Source organism: Salvia splendens, chromosome 13 (genome assembly GCF_004379255.2).
Source record: "Salvia splendens isolate huo1 chromosome 13, SspV2, whole genome shotgun sequence".
Classification (NCBI taxonomy): Eukaryota; Viridiplantae; Streptophyta; class Magnoliopsida; order Lamiales; family Lamiaceae; genus Salvia; species Salvia splendens.
Genome location: NC_056044.1, coordinates 28,866,743 through 28,893,871, shown reverse-complemented (window position 1 = coordinate 28,893,871; position 27,129 = coordinate 28,866,743). Strand labels below are relative to the sequence as shown.

At 36.7% G+C, this 27,129-nt stretch overlaps 5 protein-coding genes across 12 annotated transcripts; 2 read left to right on the top strand and 3 right to left on the bottom strand.

The window, feature by feature from the left end:
• Window positions 1-962: 962 nt before the first annotated feature.
• On the top strand, window positions 963-2,631 carry LOC121762420 (protein ASPARTIC PROTEASE IN GUARD CELL 1-like). Its single transcript, XM_042158297.1, has 2 exons — window positions 963-1,650; window positions 1,740-2,631. The coding sequence occupies exons 1-2, from the start codon at window positions 988-990 to the stop codon at window positions 2,520-2,522; spliced, it is 1,446 nt and encodes a 481-aa protein (XP_042014231.1). The 5' UTR covers window positions 963-987; the 3' UTR covers window positions 2,523-2,631.
• Window positions 2,632-3,853: 1,222 nt separating this feature from the next.
• Window positions 3,854-15,303, bottom strand: LOC121761746 (probable ubiquitin-like-specific protease 2B). 7 transcript variants are annotated; one of them, XM_042157373.1, is made up of 18 exons: window positions 15,124-15,303; window positions 14,218-14,360; window positions 13,761-13,951; window positions 13,601-13,679; window positions 13,414-13,460; window positions 12,521-12,709; window positions 12,104-12,185; window positions 10,575-10,692; window positions 9,627-9,692; window positions 8,684-8,815; window positions 8,117-8,215; window positions 7,953-8,008; window positions 7,763-7,853; window positions 7,428-7,518; window positions 6,252-6,371; window positions 5,095-5,523; window positions 4,541-4,742; window positions 3,854-4,435 (listed from the first exon to the last, which is right to left on the bottom strand). In XM_042157373.1, exons 1-18 carry the CDS (start codon window positions 15,252-15,254, stop codon window positions 4,050-4,052), a joined length of 2,652 nt encoding a protein of 883 aa, XP_042013307.1. In that variant the 5' UTR covers window positions 15,255-15,303; the 3' UTR covers window positions 3,854-4,049. The 7 variants fall into 7 exon arrangements, with proteins under 7 accessions (XP_042013307.1, XP_042013302.1, XP_042013303.1 ...); XM_042157368.1 differs by having other exon boundaries at window positions 8,117-8,317; window positions 15,124-15,302; XM_042157369.1 differs by having other exon boundaries at window positions 8,117-8,317; window positions 13,601-13,670; window positions 15,124-15,302.
• Window positions 15,304-20,065: 4,762 nt separating this feature from the next.
• On the bottom strand, window positions 20,066-22,287 carry LOC121760079 (peptidyl-tRNA hydrolase, mitochondrial-like). The gene is made up of 8 exons (XM_042155680.1): window positions 21,988-22,287; window positions 21,823-21,907; window positions 21,514-21,581; window positions 21,375-21,425; window positions 21,222-21,295; window positions 20,639-20,697; window positions 20,476-20,552; window positions 20,066-20,388 (listed from the first exon to the last, which is right to left on the bottom strand). The coding sequence occupies exons 1-8, from the start codon at window positions 22,219-22,221 to the stop codon at window positions 20,275-20,277; spliced, it is 762 nt and encodes a 253-aa protein (XP_042011614.1). The 5' UTR covers window positions 22,222-22,287; the 3' UTR covers window positions 20,066-20,274.
• A 960-nt stretch (window positions 22,288-23,247) lies between these two features.
• LOC121761517 (non-specific lipid transfer protein GPI-anchored 10-like) lies at window positions 23,248-24,389 on the top strand. 2 transcript variants are annotated; one of them, XM_042157158.1, is made up of 3 exons: window positions 23,248-23,846; window positions 23,915-23,986; window positions 24,104-24,389. In XM_042157158.1, exons 1-3 carry the CDS (start codon window positions 23,522-23,524, stop codon window positions 24,235-24,237), a joined length of 531 nt encoding a protein of 176 aa, XP_042013092.1. In that variant the 5' UTR covers window positions 23,248-23,521; the 3' UTR covers window positions 24,238-24,389. The 2 variants fall into 2 exon arrangements, with proteins under 2 accessions (XP_042013092.1, XP_042013091.1); XM_042157157.1 differs by having other exon boundaries at window positions 23,915-24,389.
• On the bottom strand, window positions 24,304-25,831 carry LOC121761518. Its single transcript, XM_042157159.1, has 2 exons — window positions 25,358-25,831; window positions 24,304-24,620 (listed from the first exon to the last, which is right to left on the bottom strand). Exons 1-2 carry the CDS (start codon window positions 25,733-25,735, stop codon window positions 24,447-24,449), a joined length of 552 nt encoding a protein of 183 aa, XP_042013093.1. The 5' UTR covers window positions 25,736-25,831; the 3' UTR covers window positions 24,304-24,446.
• Between the last annotated feature and the right edge of the window lie 1,298 nt (window positions 25,832-27,129).

Below are 27,129 nucleotides of genomic sequence, written 5' to 3'. Positions count from 1 at the left end.
AAGAAATAAGTATATATACATTAATCATTTTTATAACTTAAATTTTTGAAAATTATTTAATAATAAAAATAATTAGATGTAAAATACTATAAATATTTATTTGGATGGTATCATTGGGAAATTGAATATATATGTATGTAGCCGTTTTTTATAATTTACAAATCTAAAAATTATTTAATACTAATAAAATAATTTGATGCGAATGACTATGATGATTTCGTTTAACGATAAAACTCAAAAATTAAGTATATATGGGTGTAGTCGTTTTTATATTGAAATTTTAAAAATTATTTAACAATAAAATAATTTGATGTGAATGACAATGATTATTTCATTTGATGGGAACACTAAGAAATTAGGTGAAATGAAAAAAAAATATCCACATTCTTGTTAATGGAAGAAGAGATTATGCAACTAATTTATGGTATCTACATAATTGATTACTAAGATGGTAATAATCTCCTAAATCGGTTAAATGTGTAAATGATGATTATGGAAAATTTAGTATTTCCTAAATGATCATAGAAGGTTAATTATGTAAATCATTAGATTAAATAATCATCATAAATTATTGTAAAGGTAAAATACCCAAAATATCCAATATTGTATAAACAATTTTTTTTAATTTATCACTACGCTTCTAATTAATGTGAAAAATGCCGTGATATACGTAGGTTTGCGTAGTAAATAAAACATACTCTATTTATAATAACTAAAAGATAGGAAAAGTTGAACTAAAGGTAGTAGGAGACTAGGAATAATAATTTGATCAAATTTTGATCCACTATTTAATTTTAAAAATATGTATGTATTTATTTGCAACTACTCTACGGCGAAAGCATCCGACTATATACATGTAATAGATTATTGATAGTGTTTTTTTTAACTAAATGATGTTTTATAATTCCAATCCAATCACAATCCAAGCTGCCGTTGCTCTGCGTTATAAATTCAAGTGACATATCCTCACCACCTTCAACCAAAAACATGGCCCCTCACTTTCTCTCTCTCAACCTAGCCTCCTTCATTATCTTCTCTCTCATCCTCACCTCTTCTGCCGCCGATGACGACCTCCAATTCGAGTTCATGGACGCCGCTGCCGCCCTCAACCAAGCCCGTCAAGTCTTCTCCCCTCCAAACACTCCAGCGACAACCGTACTACCACAGCAACAACTAGACGGCTCCCCCTCTCTCTCCCTAACCATCCACCCCCGCTCCTCCCTCCCCTCCGCCCGCCCCACCGCCGCCAACTACACCGCCCTCACCCTCTCCCGCCTCGCCCGCGACCAATCCCGCGTCCACTCCCTCCTCCTCCGCCACTCCCTCTCCCTCTCCCGCTCCCGCTCCTCCGCCTCCGAATTCTCGCCTCAGCAGTTCCAGTCTCCCGTGACCTCCGGCATCCGCCTCGGCAGCGGCGAGTACTTCGCCCGCATCGGCGTCGGCCGCCCTTCCAAGGACTTCTACATGGTCGTCGACACCGGCAGCGACATCAGCTGGCTCCAATGCCAGCCCTGCTCCACCTGCTACGACCAAGCCGACCCCATCTTCAACCCCTCCGCCTCCGCCTCCTACCGCTCCCTCCCCTGCGCCTCCCCCCAGTGCTCCGCCCTCGAAGTCTCCGCCTGCCGCACCGACTCCTGCCTCTATCAGGTTTTATGGAGTACATACTTTTTTCCAATTTTACGATAAAGTGATGTTAAATTAGTTTTTTAAAAATTAATTGAGCTGTGCATACACAGGTGAGCTATGGTGACGGCTCCTACACAGTAGGCAACTTTGCCACTGAGACCGTCACATTCGGCGCCACCGGTTCCGTCCCCAACGTCGCAATCGGCTGCGGCCACCATAACGAGGGGTTATTCGCCGGCGCGGCCGGGCTACTAGGCCTCGGCGGCGGAACCCTATCCCTAAATTCCCAAATCAAAGCGGCCTCATTCTCGTACTGTTTAGTAAACCGCGACTCCTCTTCTTCCTCCACTCTCGAATTCAACTCCGCCCGCGCCGCCGACGCCGTCCTCGCTCCGCTTCTCACCAATCCCAGAATCAACACCTACCACTTCGTCGCACTGACCGGAATCAACGTCGGCGGCCGGCCGGTGAACTTCTCCCCGGACCTCCTCGCGATTGGCGGCGGCGGCCGCGGGGGGGTGATCATCGACTCCGGCACGGCGGTGACGCGGCTGAGGTCGGAGGTGTATAACTCGGTGAGAGATGCCTTCGCCGGAATGGCGCGGGATCTGCCGGCGGCGAGCGGATTCTCGCTTTTCGACACGTGCTACGATCTCTCGAGGATGACGACGGTGAGGGTGCCGACGGTGTCGCTGCAGTTCGCTGGGGGGAAGGCGGTGGCGCTGCGGCCGAGCAATTTCCTAATTCCTGTCGACGACGGCGGAAAGTACTGCTTTGCGTTCGCGGGGACGAGCGGGTCGCTGTCGATAATCGGCAACGTGCAGCAGCAGGGGACACGTGTCAGTTACGATTTAGCTAATAAAGTTATTGGTTTCAGCCCTAATAAATGCTAGGACTCCAATTATTACTACAGTAGCTTATTTTTAATTTCAATAATTCCTAATCTTATTTGTACCTCAAATATAATCAAACACGGCTTCAATTAAATTTTTGTCCTTCAAATTGTAATCTTCGTCAGCCACTGTTAATGTTTCTTTTAGATATTTATTGAATAGGCATGTGTGTTGTTGGTGTGGTATTTAATGATGGTCCATCAGAAATAATTAAAACGCGGCGTTTCTCGTGTTGAACCACAACCATTTAAGATTTTAACCAACTTTTTAGCTTTATTGGTACCAATTAAAATTGTTCATAAATGATTGATACACTTTATGCATATAACTCTTAATGTGGACTTTACAAACAAGTAATAACATCTGAACTTATGGATGACGTATAGTTACTTTAGGATCAATTCAATTTGAAATTACTCGGAATTAAACATTCATATAATATGCGTGAATAATAAAAATATTGATTAGATATATTCACAAATTGTGACATAACCCAAAATGCAAAGGGCAACTTACTCCAGTTATTAATAGTGGGGGGAAAGGTCAGAGGTGTACAATGTAGTACGTAATTGAACGTATTAAAAATATAACAACCAAATACTTCCAAAATATACAACAGAAAGTAATTAGTGCTAGTATTTAATGGAGAGAAAGTGATAAGTTGTGAAATTCAAAAATGTTGGTCTACCCCTCTTGCATGTCAGACACATTAGGACAATGGATAAATATGGGTGGCGTATATTGTTGACTTCACCCTCAAATATTTACTTAGCTCATCATCCAATAATTCAAATCATATGGTTCAGATATATACTAGCTTCCTCGTGAAGAAAATTTCATAGTGCCAAATATCCAAAGACATTGATTGATTTTTTTTTTTTTTTTTTAAGAAGAAGATGCTTCATCGTACTTTAGATAAGTTCAATATCAAGAGATGAATTTTATCTATAAATAAATGTCTGATTGAATAATAAACAATATGCTACGCCAAACTTTCAAATGCATTGTTACAAAATCTCTACTTTTTTTACTTCATTCATCATCCCAATAAGAATAAAATTTCGTAGAAGAGTACCCCCATATATTGATAGCCACAAGACTACAGTTTAATTTTGTGTATATGCGCACGTGAACACATAGACAACTATTCTTTCGTCTTTACTTGAATAAGTACATATTTATTCGAATAACTTCATTTGAAAAGGTAGATTCTGTGTGTCAAATACACGAACTACATGGTAAGTGTGGTTTCTTGCAAATAATTACAATCACAAACGAATGAAAATCGAAGTCCTAGATTAATGTAACTTTTACTGAAAACGAGGCCTTAATTTGTTTAAAACACCTCAAATCAACGATTTCAAAGTGTATAGTACTACTTTATGATCCGTGAGAAAGTTTAAGAATGAAATTTCAATCCAATTTTCCCACTTATAATCTACATATTTCATACAAAACGACGGCCACAAAAGCTCCCAAAGCATCCATGGCTGTGGAAGACAAACTATTTGAGTTTAGCACTATACCTTACAAATTAAGGTCCTTCGACAGATTGTCATTAAGCTCTTCTCCTTCACCACTGGGGCTGATTCGCATCCTTTTTGCAGCATGCTGCTCTTCCGCTGATACTGAAACCCATTCTCGCTCGACACCATTATTACCCTGCTCAGCTGACCCGGGCGAAGAGTTAGAGTGCGGCAGGGGTGGGTCGACCTGATTGTTGGGGTAGCGAATTAGATCTGGGCTTTCACACTCAACAGCATTCAACCTGTCACCACACTCAAATACATCTGGGAGGGTGTGATTGTGCGACTGGCTAGCTTCTTGGCGGAGCTCTGAGAAATTCTTCATGAAAAATGAATTGCCGTTTGGGGCATTGATGTCGGCAAGACCCTCGCCATTAAGCAGTGCTCCTGTAGACAAGAAAACCAAAAGAATCAAGCCATACACGATATACCTCTCTGTATGTCATCTATGTATATGAGGCTAACTACTTCACTAAAGTCCCGAATATTCACCAGAGTCACGGCATGATGCCACTGGAATTGAGTCGGCATCCACTGGTGTGGGTTGGTAAACTGCCCCTGGTTTATAATCTTCGGATTGGTAGGGAATCATAGGTGCTTCTGGGGTAACATCATCTGGATGTTGGAAGATTTGTTTGGCCAACTCTGAGGTCGCAAAACACGTAGCTTTCACTTCTGCCTGTTGATAGACATACTTACGAATGAAATTCATCAGCAAAGAACACGCAACAAAAACAACAGCAGTTACCAGCAAAAAATAAAGGGGAAACACACAGGCCGCATGATTCATCTTTTAATTGTCAAACAGGCAGCTATCCCAAGTGTCAGACCCATACTTGCATTCAATCGACGACTGGCTCCAAAGTAAGGGCATTACCATAAAGAATACACACACACACACACAATATGCATAAACCTCTCAAGATTATAAGTAGCGTTACAATTATGTAGATAATAAAGAGCCATATTAATGATACCATCCATTATCATTAACAGTTGAGTAACAAAACCAAAGGGCATCTGAAGAATAAGGATATCTGAAGTACCTCTGGAAAAGAAGCAGGGCTTTTAAGCTCAAACATAGATGCTTTGCTTTCTAAAGCTTCCCATGGTGCATCAGCAAAAGATTCTGGAGTAGATTCTTGCTTAAACAACTCCTTTAAAACCAATCCTGAAGTTTTGGTACATTGGGTGCTTCTTGCAGATGAAGTAGGAAGTAAAGTCAGCTCAATTCCCTGGCCAACCTCACATAGCGAGCTCTCATGAAATCCATCCAAAGGAGGGGGAGATTTTACTGCAAACTGAATGGCATTGTCAAAGCCATGAGTGGCGTTCAGATCTTCAGGGGAATGCATACCACTCCCACCAGATGGCAGGCATTCTTCAGATTTGGAGTCAAGCAAACCACTAATTAATGTTTCAATATGAGTTCTTTTGATGGAGGGTTCAGCAGGAGGAAACCAATCTTCCTGGAGCTAAAAACACAGACATAGGGTCACATAACCATTAAAATTTATGATGTTTTCTAGGTCACAGACAAGATAACAAAATATATAAAATAAAATATCCTCATTTCTTAACAAAATGATGATAGAGATGCCAAGTTATGTACACCTTCCCTCTCCCAAGTGGTTTTATTAAGTTTAAGGTAGTGTGTATGGTGAGTGGAGAAAAGGTCTCACTTTGTTAGGTAGAGTGCGTTGAGGGGAGAATTGGTGTGCCATGTGTGGTAAATTTGTAAATAGGTGGAGCAATTGGGGTTTGAAAAATAAGGGATGTGTGGTGAGGTAGTGTAAAAATATTTTAGTGTGCATATACTTGGGGGGCACTTCCCAAAATGGTAATGTGTGCATATACTTGGGGCGGACTTCCCAAAATGGTAATGTGTGCTGTGTGCATATACTTGGGGAACAGAGGGAACATTTCTGATGGAGAGTGGAGACTTCATTTATTCTGAAATATTTTTGAGATGGTGCATACTCAAAGCCAGGTACACAACATGCAGTTCAAAGACGCTCCATAGCAGCTGAACAGCACATAGGTAGCCTCCCAAGCCGCAATTTGCAATATTCATAAAGCTTAATCATATAGTAGTTGATTTCAGTATATCTCAATATATGTTTAATTAGGAATATAATCACATCTATTGATTACATCATGTAAGATGTAGTACGTTTGATATAGGACATAACAGGGTACTTACAAAGTTAAGGGATGGTGTGATCTTGTAGATATTGAAGTTAGCGGGAACTTCCTCGAGAAAGAGCTCTACATAGTGAAGCAAGAAAAGTCCACAATCAAATGAATTTTGTTGCTGCGGTACCTGCAGATTCCAACAACTGGATTGGATGATCATATCGCCCAAAGATAACACATAAGATCCTATTTCCAAAATGATATGCGCAAATATCATCCTAAATTATTTATGATCAATCAAAGAAACATGGCGAAAGAAGCTAGTAAGCCCATCAACGCATAGAAAACTAGTCTTTACAAATTATTTATTCTTGGATTGAGGCTAATAGATGTTCTATGAGAATAAAGCCAATAGCAGCATATCTTCAAGTTCTCCAGGCTTCTAATTACACTTGAAACAAGAAGCAGCTTATATAGACGAAGATTAAATTAAACAACAAGTAGAGAATAAATAAAGGTGGGTGGCCTAAAGGAAGGTCATGAAAGATAGAGTGAAGATTATCATTAGACATGATCTTCTTTTAGCAAGTGAACTAAGAAATGAGATACTCATATTCAAAGTATTGAGTATGGAGAAATTTCAAAAATTTGGTCATCCTGCAGAGTATGAATTCACCGCAGGTTGGAAGGACACTGTAACTAGGACAATTGACCCAAACCTTACTTTTAGATATCTCCAATTTAGCCCTACAAGGCATTTAAGAACACTTGCTAGGGGAAGTACAGCGACAAGTGCTGATTAGCACTACGCACCATGGATTCAATAGAGAAAGATAAGAAGAAAAATGGTCATTTTTCATGCCTTCAAATGAAGATAAGGTAGCTGGCAATCTGCAAACATGATGTCACATATCTTCCCCATTGAGATTAACAAATGATGCATAATGGCCGTGCTCAACTTCTAAACAGAAAATCCATATTAAGTAAAAAATATCTGGGGAAGATAAAGACCCCTCCCCCCCCCCTCCCCCAGCATGTTCCACTTGACACCACATGAAAGTGGAGAAAAATTGTCTTACATGTTCACTTTCTATTAAGAAGCAAAAAACAATAATATTCACTAAATTGATTCCAAATACCCAGACCCAAAGGAGGTTGCTTAATACGTTTGTAGATACTTTATATATTCTACATGCTTGTAAACATTGTATGCTCGTATACGCAGGTCATATTTCATATATACCTCAAGTGGTACGAACTTTAAGTTTCTGAATTTGGAATGAAGATCTTCACATGTTCCTTTTTGCCTTTCTTTCCACTCCTCCCATAAATAACTGCCATGTGAAAATCCAAACACATCAGCAAACAATAACGCAGGAAGAAAAAGCAAAAAAGATAAAGAAAAGTGAACCAAATAGGGTTAATATTTGTTTATTGCCTTATACTGGTAACACTACGATTTTCAGAATTGTGCATGCTTCAATTGTATATGTTGATTGGGATACTGAAATGAAAATCCAGAATCTCTCACACTTTCTGAGAGAAACAAAGGCACATAGAACATAAGTAACAATATACCTTTGCATGAGATCTTTAAGGCCAGAATGAGTTCCTCTCAAAGAATCCATATGCAATATACAAGGCACTCTTCCCGACTCGTCATCCCGGTCTGAATTGCGTAAATACCATAAAAGAAAACAAAAAAAAAATAATGAAATCAGTAAGTTGAAACTATGTCATGTATGGTGTCCAGGTTGTGAAGACTTGCCTTTATAGCTCGCAACTTCGCCAAAGTAACAAATTACAATAAGACTCCAATGGAGACTGCCATATCATTGCACTGTAAGTCACCACTCTCAAAGCCTTGATACTAGAAGTTAAGCTAGGACAATCTACCAAAATCTCAACTAGGGTTTATGTTTAGTTTCTTACTTGTAGTTGACAGGAATCAAAATGAAATCCTTTTCTAGTAAATTTACTTTTCTTGTCCATTTACGAACACGCTGGAAAGCTGCCCTGCCATCAAAAGCACTGGATGGATCTTTGTCCATGTCAGCCAGCTTTCGAAAGAAGAAACTATTGAAGAAATGGAACTTAGTTCTCTCATCCACATTTTGTCTAGTTTTCAAATATCTGTCAAATTAAGAGACTTACTGTGAGCAGAGTTCAAACAAGAAACAAACTATGACTCAGAAAGATCTACAAGCTATTTTTGCAAAGGGCTACATACTTCAGAAAAAGGTGCAAAAGGAGTACTATTTTTCTTCTTTTCCTTTTTAGTCAACCTCAAGCTAATGTAGTTAAACTTTGTATCAATTATGATGTTACATATATCGGTAGGTATAGTCATAACACATTATTACTGAAATCCCCTTCTTACTACTTAACCAAAAAAGAGAATACAAAATGATAAATTCCTCATATCTCCAAAGCCATATACAGCTTGAGGTGCAGGGGAATGCTAGTGAAAAATAATTTCACATTTGTATACAAACTTACTTAATGTAGAAGTCTATGATTGTATCATTAACAAATGTATCTGGTTGTAGCAGATCTACGTCTCTCTTACTTATGGAAACAGCATCAGGATCACCTTTCGGATAAATCACTTCTTCAAAAGGCCTTTCGAATCTGAAACGTTTGAAAGTAGCTTACTTCAGATAGCAATCAGGCAAGAATTATAATTTGTTTGAAAACTATATCTTTTGCAGCTTTCTCAAGTTGCAGCATGATAGATGCTTCTTAAACATACAATTATCCATTCCAATAGAGCAGGGCCTAAACATCTCCTCATCAATCTTTATAATTTTGCATTAAAGTGAGTTGGAAATTTTTAGTGCCTGCATGTAAAATCTACATAAGGTACCCAAACACAGTATCTGGTTGATTCTCATGTAAGAACAAACCATTCTCAATCTTTCAATTCAATTACGTAAGATCTTATTCAACTGCTTCCTCAACTTAATGCTGAGAGGAACAAATGTGAAAAAGACTGGCATCTAATAGGTCACAGGAATCAGTAGGAATATGATACTTCCATGTCCAATTTTATACTTGACACGTTTCCAGTTCGATCCCATACTACGAAAAGGCAACTTTTACAAACTAACATTTATACAGAAATTAGAAGTTGGAAAATTTTCAGTGATAAACAACATATATACATAGGCACGGCAATATAATAAAATTCAACGATTTCTCTGAAACCAAACAACAAGGCATCTGACCAAATCATCAGTTGATTATATGACTCAATCAGTGGTTAATGTTTAAACAGTGTCTGTGGGTTAAGGGCCCGATGACAAAATAATGACCAAAGAGGTCACTGAAACAATAGTTTGGAAAACAGAACAGAAAGCATACAGTTGTAAGTCCTTGGAACAGATAATAGCATTTATAAAAGTACACAACTCGAGAAATTCCCAGGCACAATTACACTCACTTGGGAAAGTAGCTTCTCGTGAGCATCCAATCTTCCCTTCCTCTCAAAGAATAATCCACTCCAGTCCTTCAAAAGAAACCAAGTACGCACCAATGATCAACAATAGGATAATAACATTTCAAGAAATGTGGTCGAACCTTAAAGATCTAAAACGGAGGTTCACACAGTTACCTTTGGTAAAGTTTAACTGCTACAGTTTTTTGTTTTGTCATTCCCATCAAATACAAAACAAAGAAGCTAAGCTACATGAAAGGAGGAAAAATCTAGAGATTTGAACTAATGGTAATTTTCATCCTACTTACCAAAGAAATTCATATAAATGTTGATGTCACAGTATTTAGAATATAACATAGTCATGCAATACTTTTATAACGTTCCAGTATCACTGTGTTTTCCTTGCTTAAAGCCGGACTAACGAAATTACATGAAAGATGCAAATTGCTTCATGATATAAATGTAAGGCAATAAACTGCATCCATAACACATGGCCTGATTTATTATTCAATTCTCAGACAATATCAGCCTAAAGTATAACAAGAAAGTACAAACACATTATGCCAGATCCTAAGTGCAAGATTTAATTAACAAGAGGACAAAAAACATATAAGTCGTACCATATCTAATAATGGAATACTAAGTCTACCTAAACTAAATTAGGTTAGGTTCTTTTAGATTCAATTATAACTATTAGCATTTTAGACGAGTTTATCAGTAAACAAATACATGCACCCGAAAGCTCCCCCCTCCAGTGAAAATGTCACAGAATCATATAAACCAAATGTTATATAACAATAACATCAACCTTGAAATGTCAAGCACAGCTCATAACACAAGCAATTTATTTACAGAATCACGTGTGTCAACGAAAGGAAAGGGAATTTCTGGCGTCTGTCATATGCATACCTTTGAAAGTTTTCTTATAGCTAATATAGGTGCTTAAATACTCACTCAAGTAGGACATTCCAAAGTGCCTTATATCTGTCATCCAGAGATTCAATTGCTTCAAGTTTCTGGTACCAGTTAGGATCAACAGCTGGAAATTGCAACTCTTGGACTCTTGATACAGCTGAGAGAGCAACAGATTTGAGATCCATCAGTAGCAGACAAGCAGCAACACAAGAATTCTCTCAGAGATCATAATTCTATAACTCAATAATAGTATACAGCAATTAGATAAGAGACCAATAAACTTATAATTCTTGAAGGAGATGGCGAAGCAATTAGCACTTTTTCTACATGGTAGAAATGCTTTTGTGTATCTTATCCGCTGCAACTTCAATACTTCACTAAATATTACAGCCGTCAGCTAGAAAACTGATTTAACAGTTAATATATTAATGCTTGCAAGTATGTCTTAACAGTTCATTCTGACACTTCTCACTTGCCTGGTCTGGGCTCCTATGGATATCATATGACCAATATGGTATATTACAAGTCTTTAGAGCTCACTTTGACCCATACTCAATCCAGAGCATATTATAAGAAACATCTCAACAACCATGCTTCAGATAAAAAGCATCCAGAATATTTTTTCGTACCACTAAGGGAAAAGCAAAAATTATACACATACACAATGAACAACTATCTGTTGTTGCCCGTAGGGTATATGCAATCTGAAGAAAAAACCTGCTTCTCCTATGTTTCTTCTGGTGTGTATTTAGCATTTGTATAATCTTCCTTTTTTCTACAACGATTTAGTGTGTGTTTTTAATTCCCACAGTTAACCTAGTTCCTTCACAAGTCACTTTAAATCAGTTTACACACCACATTGATCTATAAGAATCAAAACTCAGTAGCGATAATCTAACTTTATAAACTTAGGGGCAATTAAAATGTCACCTACTACGACCCTTGTTTTCCTCAACTCAGTGTGTTGCATTATTGATGTTTTCCCTGGACTTGTTAGATCCCTTGATTTTTGACAGAGGGAAAGTTTGTTTGAAGTGGGTTCAAACTCCCGATGAGTATAAATCAACTTTCAGATAAACATGTATAAGACTAAAATGTAAGAAACCAACACTGAAATAATTCAAGTTTTCACTTTTCACTGTTGCATCGTAGGACCAAATTCTGATTAACATACGGAAAAAGAAATGGCTCCATTATGAGCAAGTTTGGATAGCAGTAACAATTTGTTATGACACAAGGTAATGCACCAAGCCATGGATGCTTAAGTCATTATGTAATGAAAATTAGCAATGGTAATTAAACTATAGCTTGCAGCCATTTTAACCGAACCTAATAACTTTGTGTCTTCGTATAAAATTTGATGCTAGATAAAGCAAAAACTTGAAACTAAACAAATCCAAACCTCTGGTTTCCACAGGCTGCTGTATCATACAATATGAGTTAAAAACACATAATACATTCAGCTTAATAAATAGTGTGCTATCAGCATAAAACTGTATATCTCGTAAAACTGCAACTGTAATCTCGTAATATGAGTACAGCAGTAAAAGTAAACTGAGTCAACCAACCTGAAGCATTGTGGACATCATCAGATTCAACTTGTGCTGCATCTTTTGCAAAGAAATATATATTGATTATACCAGCCTCAATCTGAATAAAGGAAATTTTTATGTCAATTTCAACATCGTATTATAGTTCTCCCTTCGTTCCAGTTGAGGCATTTCTTTTGAACACGAAATTTAAGAAATTGATGTGTTAAAGGTTAAAGTGGAGAAAGTAAAGTAAAGAGAGAAAGTAAAGTAAAGAGAGGGAATAAATTAAGAGAGATGAATAGATAGTAAAGTATGAGAGAGGATAAATTTTTTGCCAAAAAAAGAAATAACTCAACTACCTTAAGACAACCCAAAAATGAATACGACTCAACTACCTTGGGACAGAGGGAGTATATGAAGAGCATAGAAATAAATCTAGCATGCTTTACTTACCTGAGCACTCCACTGAGACTCTATTTTGACAATATCATCAATTTCCATATGAATATGAAAATCTCCATGGATGGTTCTGCTTCTAGCTTCAACATAACTTTTAGAGAAGCTTACCACAGAATCCATATATTGTGAACCCCGGTAATCCAGATAATCAGCATAGAAATCAATTCCCTCCCTCTCACCATCCTGCCATATAGAAAGACTAGTTCTTCAGCGTGCTGCCAATCTCGATGTAAGAAATATACTAATTGTGTTGAGCTGCACTTAATCAATCAAAGTGATCCATCTCCTAAGAATATGGTAGATAGAACTAAATGAAACATTATAATGTACAACATCACATTAGCAGTACCACCTATAATGGAACTACTATTTTTTTCTTTATAGGAAACAATATAAACTTATTAGACATTTAGAAATGGTGACAGTCTTCTAGTTAACCATATGATTCCAATCTCGACCTATATCTAGATTTTATATATTTTTCTTAAAAGGCCTTGAATTATTTATGGTGTATCAGTATCACCCTCCAAGAAACTCCAACCTTAACCTTATCACAAACCTCCTATAAGGATTCCTCCATCTTCAAAAAAATCACTCAATTCCTTTAACACTCTATGCCATAAACTAAGGGAAAAGGAGCAATGTAAAGGGACTTTAACACTACTTATGAAGCTACACTGTGAAGTAGTTTACATTCTACTTTCTTGACAAAATAAAGAGAATTTAAACTCCTCGTTAAATGTTTTTCTTTAGCAACTTTATCAGTTATCACACAGGTACATAAAAGTCAAAGGCGAGATGCAAATACAAGATAAATTGTTTATGACCCAGGAAATATAAAGGTACGAAAAGAATACACAGGTGGGTCTGTACTGTACAATACTTACCAAATCCCCACCATCGAAACAGTCAGGTGATGGTCCATCAGAAGAAGCTGATGCAATTGAACAAATATAGTAAGTAAAGGCTTTTACAAAATCTCATATTTAAACCAAACTGCATCGTTTCTAAATCAAAAACAAAAGGAAGAGAGTAAGTAAAGCAAGAATATAAACAAGGTTTGTCGATTCAGACCATTATTATCATATGGTGATCTTTGATCCATGCTGTTAATGGCACCTGAAGCCAAGCAAACAGACTTAACCTGCACATTCTTTGGATAGAGATAATGTGGAGTCAGGAGGCACATTTTTTAGGCCAAGACAGAGCTAATAAATGGCTAAAACATCAGTACATTGCATGAAGATGCTGGAAATGAATCATTTGAATGATCCTCTAGAGGGGCACCGGGGCTTGAGCCATATTCCACATTGGAAGAAATAATTCCGGATTCAACTTCTTTAATTGCGGCAGCTTGTCCAAGGCTAACAAAATCATTTTGTAGAACAGGGCTTAGTTCTGGCGTCTTCGCATCATAATTTTCCGCTGCAATAATAGTCATGATCCAAAATATTACACTGTTAGGATGCATGCATGGGGACATTATAAAAGAAAGAAAACCACTCCCTTATTATTAGCCAGGCAATTTCATTTTATGGCCTTGGTCATACATAGCAAATTTGGTATCATTTAAACAAGAGTACTTTCCACAATTTTTTGGAGTTCTACAGTTATGAAGTATAATTCTTCCCAGTGGAAGGTTCATCATCCATACTCATGATAGATGGCCATACTAGTTGATGGTGTCTTACCATTAAGGGCCCGAGGACACCCAAACTCGGGAGTAAACTTTCTGACAGTCATTTCTGTCAGCTCATCTTCTTCTTTGAAGTCAAACACGTCAAGAGATTTGCTTGGACTCTTCATTCCTTTTGATTCTGTCAAGATCTCATGTCTACAGCAAGAATTCACTGTGTCAAGCATAAGGTTTTCTGACCATTTACAATATGAGAGATGGGAAGTTTTAGTTTTAGAAGAGAGAAAGGAATCCGGGAATTTCAGGGCAAAGAATGATCATGAGACAGGGGTGGCACTTTGGCATCAATAGTAACCTCATCCAACTAAATTATGGAATTCCAGCAACCGCAGCCTACTTTCAGATTTTCTTAAGTAATAATAGCCTCCTCTAACTAAATACTCCATAAGAATCATATACAGTTATTGAAACATATTTGGAGACCTTGGGTGACATCACACTAAAGCTCACGGTCATCCCCATATATTTTCACGATTGACAATTCCTAGTCATCGCTGATGTACCATATAGATTTTATCCATGTTTTGTGATGTTGTTGCAATTGATTCCGCCATTAACGGCAAAAACAAGTACGGAAGCTATTTGGGCTAATATCCATCAACGCAATTAGAAATATAGCATATCATAAAATAGTGACAACAGCTATAATACGAATATGAGATGCTGAAACTCCAATTAACAAAATGGGAAAACACCAAAAAAGCTGACCGATTAACAAGTCTACAACAATTCAAAAAGCTAGTCACTGAAACAACACAAATTCGGACATGATTCATTCACTAGAACTGGAAACCCTTGCTGGTGTGACTTAAATTAGGGCGGGAGTGGGATAGGTTCGGATCATTGACCCCCCAAAGCTGAGTAAGGCGCGTCCAATTTGAGAATTACGAAGAGGAAGTACCTTGAGAAAGCGGCGAGAGGTAGGCGGCGACTGTTACCGCAGCCGGTAGGGTTTGGTCGACGGCGATCTCCGGTTTTGCAAATTGAGTTTCTTTGTTTGCCGTTGCAATTTAATTTCCTCCTCTCTCTCATGATTTGGTGCAGTAAATAGAAATTACTTTTACCGGAACAACATCTCAGTCACGACTCACGAGAGTCAATATCACAAACATACAGAATAACATTTCATTGTGAAAATGAGTTATTAATATTTTCTAAATTTTGACAAAGGCAATATATATGGATTGTTATATTATTAACTCATCCTCAATGCTAATTACGACTAAATGATAGACACAATATCATTTAACTACAAATATAATTAGATGGATAATCATGAGATAATTAGTCTTAGCTAATCCCCTTATGACTAAAATAATCTAACAATTCAATCCCAAATTATATTTTAGTATTATTTTATTTTGACAACCGACCATAAAGTACTAAAAATTTCATTATTATTTTATATTTGTACAGAAAGATATAGTATTATTATTCTTATATTTGTATAAAACAAACTTGTCGTTGTTTCATATACTATACCATGTAAGTAAAAGATTAACAGCGTTATAGCGCCCAAACACGTGATAAAATGTATTAAATTGAAATATATATATATATATATGAATGCAAATTCAAATATTTTTTATAAATAACAAACGTAAAATAAAAAATTTGTGTAATTATCCCATACATATTACAACCAGAATTAAAACTTTATAATTTAAATATGTGAAATTAAACTTAATACTACTATAGTTTATAGTGATATTGTTGCTCACTTTTGCTCCTTCTCCACTTCACTACAGTCTACAGTTCATACATTTTATAAAAGGTAAAATAAAGTGAATACAAAATGATAATTTAAGTTATATTAATTTTATAATAAAATATAAATAAGATGCAATGGTTAAAGCTACAATTGCAATAACTCAAACTAATTTCTTAGTTTGGTATCATGTTGACATTGAAATTCGGTCTCAAGGGGTTGATGTGGATGGAGTTCTATATTAATTATTTTTTTTTTTTGTTTTTTTATACAAATTAGGATTTCATAAATTTCTTAAATAGGCCTATTAAAATGGATTCGATATCCAAATCCGAAAATTTCAGATAATTGAATATCTAAAATTCGATTTTTTGAATTTCGGATCGGGATCCGGTAGTGACAATTTTGGATCATCGGGGGTCAAATTACCCAAATTATCTAATTTTTTTATAAAAAAATAGTAATAAATTATATATTTATTTTTATTTTTAAAAATTTAAGTAATTAAATATATTTTTGCTTGCATGATTTCATTTTAGTTAATACTCCCTTCGTCCTTCATTAGGAGTTCCATTTCTTAGCGGCACGGGTTTTAAGAAATGTTAAGAAAAGTGGGTGGAAAAAAGTTAGTGGAATATGAGTCTCACTTGTATATATTAGTTTTAAATGAAATGTGAGTGGAAGGAGTTAGTGGAATGTGAGACCCTATTAACATTTATAGTAAAAGTGAACTAGGACTTTTATTCACGGATGGACTAAAATGGAAAAACGAGACTTCTATTCGCGACAGAGGGAGTAGTTAGCATATTAGTGTTAGTGATTTAGGGAGTTAGAGTATACCACAAAATTTATACCACCTCCCTCCCCTCTATGCTCTCTCGCATGCGCCTCCCTCCGCCGCCCTCTACCTATGAATTTTGTATTTCTCAAAGTTTGTAATTATTTTCTCTTAAAGTTTGTAGTATTTCTAAAAGTTTGTGGTTAATTTAAAAAATAAAAATAAAAATCACAATTGGAACTGGATACCCGATTTTTCAGGATTGGATACCCGAGTCGTGTAATCAAGTGCCCGAAATCAGATTCGGGTCTGATATTGGGTATTAGTTTTTTGGGAATTTCGGGATCTGGTACCTGAAATTTTTGAATCTGGCATCCGCGGTACCCGATTTGGTGTTAATCTTAAATTAGTGTTTGTGTAAAGGCCCCATTATGATGGACAAAAATCAGATATTTTTATTAATAACATTTTTGTGACTTTATATCTCTTAAGTTCACTATTGAATTTTCAATTCATCAAAGACTTTTATCCGGCTTAACAAACGAACTTTCACACTCGATTATGGCATCAATCATTCCATCCACGACTTATCAACCCGTTCATTCATCCCATTTGTGACGTCATTCATCCATTTGTATCAATCTTCCGCCACATTCTTCGAGATTCTCTATCATTCTTCATAAGCAAATTTCTCATCGTTCATCAACCAAATGACGAGTATCGTATCATCTGACATAAAGAACCAGATTTCAATCAAGGTCATTTTTTATCGAATTTTTCTTTAATTGTAATTTTTGAGTTTTTGGAAAATAAAAAATACTCCATCCGTCCCACAATAGGAGTCCTATTTGGTTTGGCTACGGGTTTTAAGAACTTTAAAGAAAAATGGGTTGAATAAGTTAGTTGGGTGTGAGTCCCACTTATATATATTAGTTTTATGGAGTAATAAAATATGAGTGGAATAAGTTGATGAATGTGGAGTTTATTTATCATTTATGATAAAAGTGAAATATGACTCTTATTGTGGGACGAACGAACAGGGCAAAGTAAGACTCTTATTGTGGGACGGAGAGTACTTTATTTTGTCTTTTGGACGAACGAAAATTGCAAAATAAGACTTTTATTGTGGGATGAAAAAAGTATTTTTTTTTGTCTTATTTGACAATTTTTTTTCACGTATTTATATTATCTTTATTATTTTCTAGAAGAACCTTAAAAGAGCAAAACTGTATATTTGGCATATAGAGGACTCGTTATTATGTCAAAGACAGTTGATCAAAGTGTCATCGACAAAGTTTTGAGATATGTGGCACTTTAAATAAAAAGTTTCAAAAAAACATGTCACTTTGATTTGGACGGAAGTAATAGTAATAATTATTTATGATAAAAAAATAAATAGTAGCATTAAAATTCTTGAAAAAAAAATTTATATATGAAATTCCATTTTTCTACTTCGGAAGACTTTTCGTATTTTTTCAATTTTTTTCTAAATATATTTCAAATAATTCGGACTCATACAATAAAAAATATTTAAGTCATGTGATGTGAGTGTAATAAATGGGAGTAGAAATAAATAGGAAGATTGGGTTATGTTAGTGAAGAAGAAAGAAATAATTAGTACTTTCCCGCTCACATTTTATTTTTATCATAAATGATAAATAGAAAATATATTCTATTATTTCATTTACGTATGCTTTTTTATAAAATTAATACGTACTGTACGTACTATATTTCACTATTTTCCCCTTGTTACATTATTAAGACTCAAACAACTAGTAGGACGTTTTATTGCAGCAGAGTATTTAAATGAACCGCAATCATGACTCATTAACAAATAAACCGAAATTTTAATGAAAATATATATGTCAGGTTTATAATCATAAGATATGTGAAAATATCAAAATATGCCACATTAGGAGATATTTTTTTTAAATGTGAGATGGGAAAAAAATGAAAAATGGAAACTAGGTTACGTATTAAGGAGTCAAAATAAATATTTTTGAAATCGTGATTATTTGCAAAATAATGTCAACTAGAAAAGGTAAGCTAATAATGAGTAAATGAATGGGAGATTTGGAATGCGAGATTTCCAATTTTAAAATCAATCGAATCTCAATCAGTCATTCTCTATCTATATATACCTATACACCTAACAATAGTTTTTTCATTAGGGTTACATAAATTCTTGATAACAAATAACCTGGTGTACGTAATTGAAAATGGGTGGAAAATTGAAATATTTGTTGATGTTGATGGTTATGATTGTTAAAATTTGCAATGGTGGAGTTGTTCACAAAAGTTGGTGAATCTTCTGGTTGGACCAACATTAATCTTACTTCTACCTATTACAATTCTTGGACTGCTTCAAAGAATTTCCAAGTTGGTGACACCATTTGTAAGTCTCTCTCTCTCTCTCACACACACACACAAATTGCTTAATATTCCCATGTATAAGGATCAAGGAACTTGGGTATCATGAACTTCACTATGAAGTCCAAATTATGAGATTTCTAAAGTGAAAATAGGTTAGTGCTAGTAGTTTGGATTTATGGAATTGACAATTATGACCTTGGCAACAAAATCCAGTGTTCGAGTACAAGAAGGAATTCCACAACGTAGTGAGAGTGACACACAAGAACTTCAACACGTGCAACTCAACCGCTCCGTATGCATCGTGTGGGCTACCGGCAATGACTCGTTCCCCATCACGAAGACAGGCCACTACTACTTCATCTGCGGTCTGCCGAGCCATTGCCAGGCCGGTCAGAGGGTCGACATTCGGGTCACTCAACGCACACCCAGCCCAAGCCCAAGCCCAAGCCCAGTAATAGATACCCCGGATACTGTCGCTCCAGCTCCAGCTCCAGCCCCGTCTGCTGTCCATCCTAGTAAAAAGAGCGCCTCTTCATCTCTTCAATCACATTTTATTCTGTTGATGTTTGTGGTGGCTACTGCCCTTGCATTTTAGCTAATTTGTGCAATGTACTTTGAATTTAACATTCATTTTATATTTCTGGTTTGGATCATCCAATTTTTAGTACCTTAAAGCTACTTAGATTTATTGTGACTGCGTTTGGTGAAATGATAGCATTATGTGATATGAAAACTAGTCAATCTTGATCTGATATTTGAGCAACTAACTAATATCTATCCAATTTACCTTCTTTTTTTTTAATTCTGAAAAATCTTGAAATAATTATACTTAGTCACACAACAGTGAAAATCTTGAGCAACCCAAATCCCAAAACCAGAAGATAAAAGTTTAGAGTTTCAATTTGGGTGCTAGATCATAAATTGCAAACAAACACTCTCCTAAAATGTTTAACTAACAGAAAACAAATCGAAAAACATAGCAGCTAAAAATCATAAATGATCCAATGGAAAATAAGGGACAATCCAAAATAATAGTAAATCTGTTCAATATTCCGACAAAGTAACCAATAAAATGACCAAAGAATGGTAATGACTAATGAGTAATCATCTTGATTGTAAGGTACTTGAATCTGCTCTGTCCAAGCAAGTTCCCATCTCAAATTAAGTTCTTCAATCAGAAAAGAATCAACTCATTACGATGTGTTAGTCAGTGATTTGGCGCTGTTTACAAAGGTTGCGCTTCTGTTGAAATCTTGTTGCACAAGAATTCGAACAGCTTCCAAGCCATTTTGGAATGTGAAATCCAGCTGGGAATATGAGGAAAGAATGTTGTAACCATCTACTCTCTGTTTCAATAAACTAACTGATACTTCTCACAACATAAACAAGCATACCTCTTCGCGTTCTTGTCTATTGAAAGGGCGGAGAACAAAGTTTGCAGCGTCCATCTTCCCCGGAGGCCTTCCGATGCCTATCAGAATCCAATCAGTGAGTAATATAATTTTTATTGTCAGAAACTAGGAATTCGCAAAAGAGGTATTTAACTGTGGGAATTACCTATCCGTAAGCGAGGAAAATCCCGACTACCTTTGAGGTGAGCTATAATACTTCTCATCCTGCAAAACCAATAGATTCAGAGCAAATTGAGCACATCAATGTAATACAAGTCCAATCAAAACATAGAAAAGGACTCTGTGGAAAGCAAGTTGAATTTGGGTAATCAAATTAGTTAGGGAAAGCTAGTTGGATTTGGGCTATCAAATTAGCTAGGGAAAGCTAGTTCAATTTAGGCTTTAATCTGAAAGGACTCTAGACAAGGATTGAGCAATCACAATCTGGAGAGCAAGTTACACATAAGGCATGACAAACTGCCATATCCATGATAATCAAAGAAACTATATGAATCAAGAAATAGAATGTCTAAATCTTAATAATTCCATCATAAGAGCACCTACTTGCTACTGTACTACATGATAATTAAAGATTGGAGGGAAAATGCTAAGCAATACTATAAAAGTAAATTAATTTTTTATTTAAAATGTTTCAGCTGGGGATTCGCTCTTACATTACTGTTTTCAAGAACTGGAAAAGTGCTACTGTGCACAAAATGTAAACAACTAACTCAGGGATATATGAGTACCCATTATGTCCTCCATGTCCGCCTTTAGGTAGTAGTCTCAACTTCGCAAAAGGCAGATCCATGTCATCGAACATCTGAAATGACAACATTCATCAGCTTAGTGCTCACAAAATTACGAAGGTAACAAATTGCTGCAGTTTGCAGATACTTAACCACGAGAACTTGATCCAACGGGATCTTATGATATGAAACGAGAGCACCAACCTGCAGACAAGAATAAGTAAATCAACCATTCGATCCCTTGGCAAAGATTACGTTTGAATAATTAGCATGACATGTGGAGTGAACTTACAGACTCACCACTAGCATTCATGTAAGTCTGTGGTTTAGCAAGCATAACTGGAACATCACCAATAAAACCTAACCACATAAAAAGCTATCACCTGAGTCATATATATTGAAACTAATCGATGTTTCTCTTCAATTACCAACACCAGTTGAATCCTCAAGATACTAATCATCTTTGATTAAGAGGTAGATTGTGTCTACTTAGATTCCAAGACAAAGTTGTCAAAATTAGGCTCCCAAACAAAGAAACACAATATTCATGAGTTACAGAGATAAAGCTGAAATGTTAATTAAACAAAGAAAAACTCAAAACCTTTCCCAAAAGCAGATTTGAAGGAGATGGAGCTGGTTGAAATCCCCTCTGCTTCAGCTATATAGTCAATCAACTCAAATCCGACCTGTTCACAACACAAAAAGCCTCAATCAATAAAACTATTATCCATCACTATACGTATGCAACAAGCTATGTTACGCTGACATTGTGGCGAGTGTCGCTGTAGCGCTTCCCGGGATTGCCGAGGCCGACGAAAAGCCAGGGTTTCCGCGGTTTTTCTACCTCTGTCGAAATTGAGGCCATTGGCTTCAATCTCAATCCACTTTTGTTATTATACCACGACGGAGAGGAGAAGGAGAATTCAGAAAGGAAGCGGCGCCGCCCAATTTGCGCCGCCGATGGAGACCGAGGAAATAGGCCAGCAGATATACCCAACATTATTTCATGGGTATTTCGTATTTTCTTTGAGCCAAAATATATCGTATCAGAATAAGTTGCTAGTATCAAAAATAGAATACTTCTTCAATTTGCAATAAGAAATTAAACAAAAGTATTTAATTTAATAAAAAAAATCAACATATCGCCGTTGCCGGGGATCGACCCGGGTCACCCGCGTGACAGGCGGGAATACTTACCACTATACTACAACGACTTTATGTTAGTTACTTAAATAGTAATATATTTAATCTCGAGCAATAACTAGCTATAGTAGTCTAAGCTTAAAAATGACTTTTAATTGAAATTAAGCTTATAAACCAAACATTTGTCCTATTTGGAGAAGAGATTATATAAGATCACATAACAGTTGGAAACTTTGAATCGACCGTGCAATATATACATTGTCAAAGTATATTTAGTGGAAGATATAAGTGCAAAATTTGAAAGATATATTAGTTGCATTAGGATATCAGGCTTTACTTAGTCATGATTTAATCTTTAATTAATAAAGATAAAGGAGTACTATAAGTTATCAGATTAAGCTTTGATCTGACACTGTCTCTCTAGAATTGTGTTTGGGTAGCAGAATCTTTAATTATTGAATGAATTTAGTGGCTTTCCTTTTTCACTCTGCGAACATTCAGTTTAAAGCACTTGTTTTAAGAAAATTATTTAACTTAATTTTTAATACGTCAGAAAAATTATAAATTTGTCAATTTTGTGGTTAGTTATAGTACAATTTTTGAAACCGGCTGATTCTACTTATAACTTTGTCATTTTTAACCATTGTCACATGATTCCATATATGGAGAAAATGTTCAGTTGAATGATGTTAATTCTTTTAGTTAATCTAATTTTAAATTTATTTACGTATGAACATATTGTGTTAATGAATTCAGATACATAGTACTCCTACTCTAGAACGTTTTGTTATAAAACAATTACTACAAAAATGTCAAAATTTGATAAAACTGCCATTTTTGAAAATTACAAAATTAATCAAACTTTATGATTTTTTTTCGCCATTTCTCTTTTTAATAAACATAGATTATTGTGTTTGGCAAACCATCTATGAACATTCTCGACCTACGTAAATCAAGTTTGTATGACCAACAATTGTAATTCCAAATGCATGACATTCAAACATAAACTGAAAATGGAATCATCACACACACCATGACTCTGCAGTTGATCTTGATCATGCTCATGCAATGCACTCTCACCTATTTATCAATCACCATAACAGTAACTCCCATCATCATCCAGATTTGATTTTGAACACCAAAAAAATAAGAAGCAAATGCCTCCTCACCATCCTCTCCCCATCTTACTCCTCCTCCTGTTCATATCCGCACCTTCGCCCGCGGCCGCCCTCAACACGGTCGCAGACTGTGGGCCGAGCCTGCTGCCTCTATCCCCATGCGCCCCCTTCGTGCAGGGCAGCACCCCTGCTCCGGTCCGCAAGTGCTGCGACAGCGTCGAGAAGCTCTACAAGCACAACGTCACGTGCCTCTGCGTGCTGCTTGACAACTCCGGCCCCGAGTTGCCTCTGCCGATCAACACCACCCTCGCTCTTCAGCTACCCCTCCTTTGCAAACTCAATATCAGCCCTACTACCTGCCCAGGTACATTCATATTGATATAATTTCATGTTTTTGTTTCCTCCCACTGAGATATGTTGGTTGTCATTTAGGAGTTTTGTTGCCTTCTCCGTCTCCTCACACTAATGCTTCCGTTGCGGCCAACCCGAACTCAAGAGCTAAAGGTATGGAACTTACTGAAATCACCACTGGAAATGAATGGTTATCTTCAAGCAGACTTGTGCTGGTTTTAATCACTGAATTACTTGTGTTTGATGACTTGTTTCTGTGGGGGATTTCAGCTTCTCCGATGGGCACAGGATCGCCTAGGCCACGGTTTGTGAGCTTCGCCTATCATAATAATGCTGAGGTGAGGATAGAGGCGGAAACTCGGGTGCTGATGCTGATAATGGCTGCAATTTTCTTTTTACAATGATATAGGAGTAGTTTATTTGGTGTGATATATCATACTCTTTATTTGCTTGTGATTAAGCGCAGAGAGTTCAATACAATCTGGTACTTAATATTAATGTAAGAATATGACAGGGAATGCATAAGACATCAGGGGCTTTACATACCTCCAAGATACATATGTTTCTTTGTTGTCTTATCTTGTTACAACTTTTAGCATCAAATGTTTACATACTACTCCAAACTAGGTGCTTGTTCTGTTGGATTAGACTCGAACACATCTGAGCTCGATGCATCTGGTTCATCTAGAAGGTCTCTGGATTGAACTGATTCCTTGTATACAGTAGTGTCCTTGAAATCTGTCGCCCCTTCGTTATATGTAGCAACAGCAACACCACATGCGATTAACTGCAAAAAAAAAACCTACCACAATCAGCATCAAACTCCGCAGAGAATATCTTGGAGAATGAGGTTTAAATTCGAAGAAACGCATCAGCAAACAACTTGGATACAGTCTATATAAGACAGGCACATGTTCATCAAGTAGAGAACTACTCTCAAGTTCGGCACGACATATGTTATGCTGTTCGTCACCAGACTTCATGGGACTAAGCCCTTTTAGGCACTAAGAAGGCAATCACTAGACACATCTCACTCCAAAATCAAGGAATTGAAACATGGATCCAACATTAAAGTAAGTCTCTTCTAATCCAACTGAAATTCAAACCAAGTCTGATTCCTGATCCGATACTAGGATCCAAACGGAACACCATACATCCATCACAGTTCACACTACCAAGTTATCCAGATGTATCCTCAATCCACCTCCTCAAAAGGTTTAGCAATACATACGAGCATCATACCTAAGCCGACATGAGTTTAGTTTCCCCCTACCAACGCGGACTTAGCATCCAAAAAGATCTCAAAAATGAAATGAAGCTAGACAACCACGAATGCTCTCACATTTGCTACAATTGATAGATAGAGGGACTACAAAACTTAATAAGAGTTATAGTACAATTAAATTGGTATCAAATCAAAACCTAAGACGAATACAATATAACATTAGTGCTTGATTCACAATCAATAATTGTGCAAAATAACGAGAAATGGATGTAAAATAGAGAAACAAACAAGAGAAGTACCGCGAAAAGGATACCGAAAGCCCACATATACTGAACGAAGAACCCTAGGCCGTCCCACTGAGGGCCTTCCCAGAAGCTAGGCTTATCCCCTGGGAGCTCCGGCATCACGAATCCGTCATCGACGGCGCCAATATCAGGCGTACCTTGGATGAATTCCTCTAGCTGCTCTTGTTCCTTGGTGATGACAGGGCCGCTGCGTCGGTTCTTACTGTCGAATCTCCCGGTTCTGGGGGAGGAATTGGAGCTCTTCTTCGGGCTCGCGGAGACAGTGAAAGGTGATGCTCTGGTACGGTGAGGCAATGAAGGAGATACGCTGTCGTTCCATGGCTTCCTGCTGCACAGGATTCGGCTGCTACTACTTGTAATTGCCATAGCCATGAGAGAAGCAGAGAGAGAGGGGGGTTTGGGTGGTGAACTCAACTTCCGATTTTGTGGATAAGAAAAGAAGATGATAATTTTAGCTCAAATCAAATACTCCTAATTTATGTTAATATAAATATAAATTCCATATAAAAAGAGAGGGTATTATATTATATAAATATCGGAAAATTGATTTATCTTTTATTATTATTATATTTTATTTCTTCTTCTCCTTTTTATGAGTGTAGACCGTAGAGTGAGTGAATTGTAATTTAAAAAAAACGATCTTTATTTATTGCTATTGGGGTCCAAAAACTAAGGAATATATTTCACAAATATCAAACTTTGAAAAGTCATTTAGAGCATCTCCAACCGTATTGCCCATCGGGGGCATCTTGGTCGTCCACCGGGTAAGGCCGATAGCCACCCGGAGCTTGCGAACTTTGGGTTTGAGGAGGGGCCGAAAATTCCGTTTCCGGAACAGGAAATGGTTGCAAGCCGAACCATTCGTGGTTCCTACCGCGGGAGTCGGAGGGGTGATCGCCGGAGCCGGACATTTTTTTGTTGTAAGAGTGAAAGAAAAATTGAGAATTGTAAGAATGGAAATGAGAGAATTTAGATGAGAATTGTGTAGTGTGGTGTAAAATTTTTTGTGTGGAAGTGTGGGTATTTATAGATGAAAATGTGAATTTTTGGGGAAAAAATTGAAAAATAAATTAAAAGTGGGGAGAAAACGGATATAATTTTTTGAAAAGTGGGAAAATATATTTTTTGATCAGATTTTTTAATTAAAATCCAATTTTTTTAAAAAAGGAAATTTCAACGGCATTGCCGTTGGCCAATCAGGCGTTGACACGTGTGCTGCTCGCTGGCACAGACGTGCTGGATGCATCGAGCAGCGCCACGTTAGCGGCAAGAGCGCAGCGGTGCGCCGCGCCGCTGGCACGGACGGACGGCATGGTGTCACCGCTACGGATGCTCTAAAGCTCAATTTGTGAATCAATAATTTTGATAAAGGAGTACTAGTAAGATAAATAATTACTTCTTGGATTTTTGAACATGCTTCAATAGACTGGAAGCCACAGTAGTTTCGTGTAAATTTTTAAATATTTTACTCCCTCCGTCTCATACAATAGGAGTCACATTTGATGTAGGCACATATTTTAAGAAATATAAAGAATAGTTGACTGCAAAAGTTAGTGGAATTTGAGATCCACTTTTTTATATTAGTTTTATAATAAAATGTGAATGAAGTGAGTTAGTGAAATGTGAGACCTACTTATCATATATGATAAATGTAAAATGTAAATCTTATTGTAGATCAGACTGAAATGACAAAATGTGACTCTTATTGTGAGACTGAAATAGTATTTTCCACATAGTTGTTCTTTCGTCAATGTACAATTTCGAAT

Coding starts and splice junctions, on each gene's coding strand:
- LOC121761518 (XM_042157159.1), bottom strand. CDS start 25,735: ATGGCTATGGCAATTACAAGTAGTAGCAGCCGAATCCTGTGCAGCAGG. Junction 24,621..25,357: donor CTTTCGGTATCCTTTTCGCG/GTACTTCTCTTG, acceptor TTTTTTTTGCAG/TTAATCGCATGTGGTGTTGC.
- LOC121760079 (XM_042155680.1), bottom strand. CDS start 22,221: ATGTTGGGTATATCTGCTGGCCTATTTCCTCGGTCTCCATCGGCGGCG. Junction 20,698..21,221: donor GGACATGGAGGACATAATGG/GTACTCATATAT, acceptor TTGGTTTTGCAG/GATGAGAAGTATTATAGCTC. Junction 20,389..20,475: donor ATAGACAAGAACGCGAAGAG/GTATGCTTGTTT, acceptor TCATATTCCCAG/CTGGATTTCACATTCCAAAA.
- LOC121762420 (XM_042158297.1), top strand. CDS start 988: ATGGCCCCTCACTTTCTCTCTCTCAACCTAGCCTCCTTCATTATCTTC. Junction 1,651..1,739: donor CCGACTCCTGCCTCTATCAG/GTTTTATGGAGT, acceptor GTGCATACACAG/GTGAGCTATGGTGACGGCTC.
- LOC121761517 (XM_042157157.1), top strand. CDS start 23,522: ATGCCTCCTCACCATCCTCTCCCCATCTTACTCCTCCTCCTGTTCATA. Junction 23,847..23,914: donor CAGCCCTACTACCTGCCCAG/GTACATTCATAT, acceptor GTTGTCATTTAG/GAGTTTTGTTGCCTTCTCCG.
- LOC121761746 (XM_042157368.1), bottom strand. CDS start 15,254: ATGAGAGAGAGGAGGAAATTAAATTGCAACGGCAAACAAAGAAACTCA. Junction 14,361..15,123: donor CCTCTCGCCGCTTTCTCAAG/GTACTTCCTCTT, acceptor TTCTTGCTGTAG/ACATGAGATCTTGACAGAAT. Junction 7,519..7,762: donor CTTAAAGATCTCATGCAAAG/GTATATTGTTAC, acceptor TTCACATGGCAG/TTATTTATGGGAGGAGTGGA.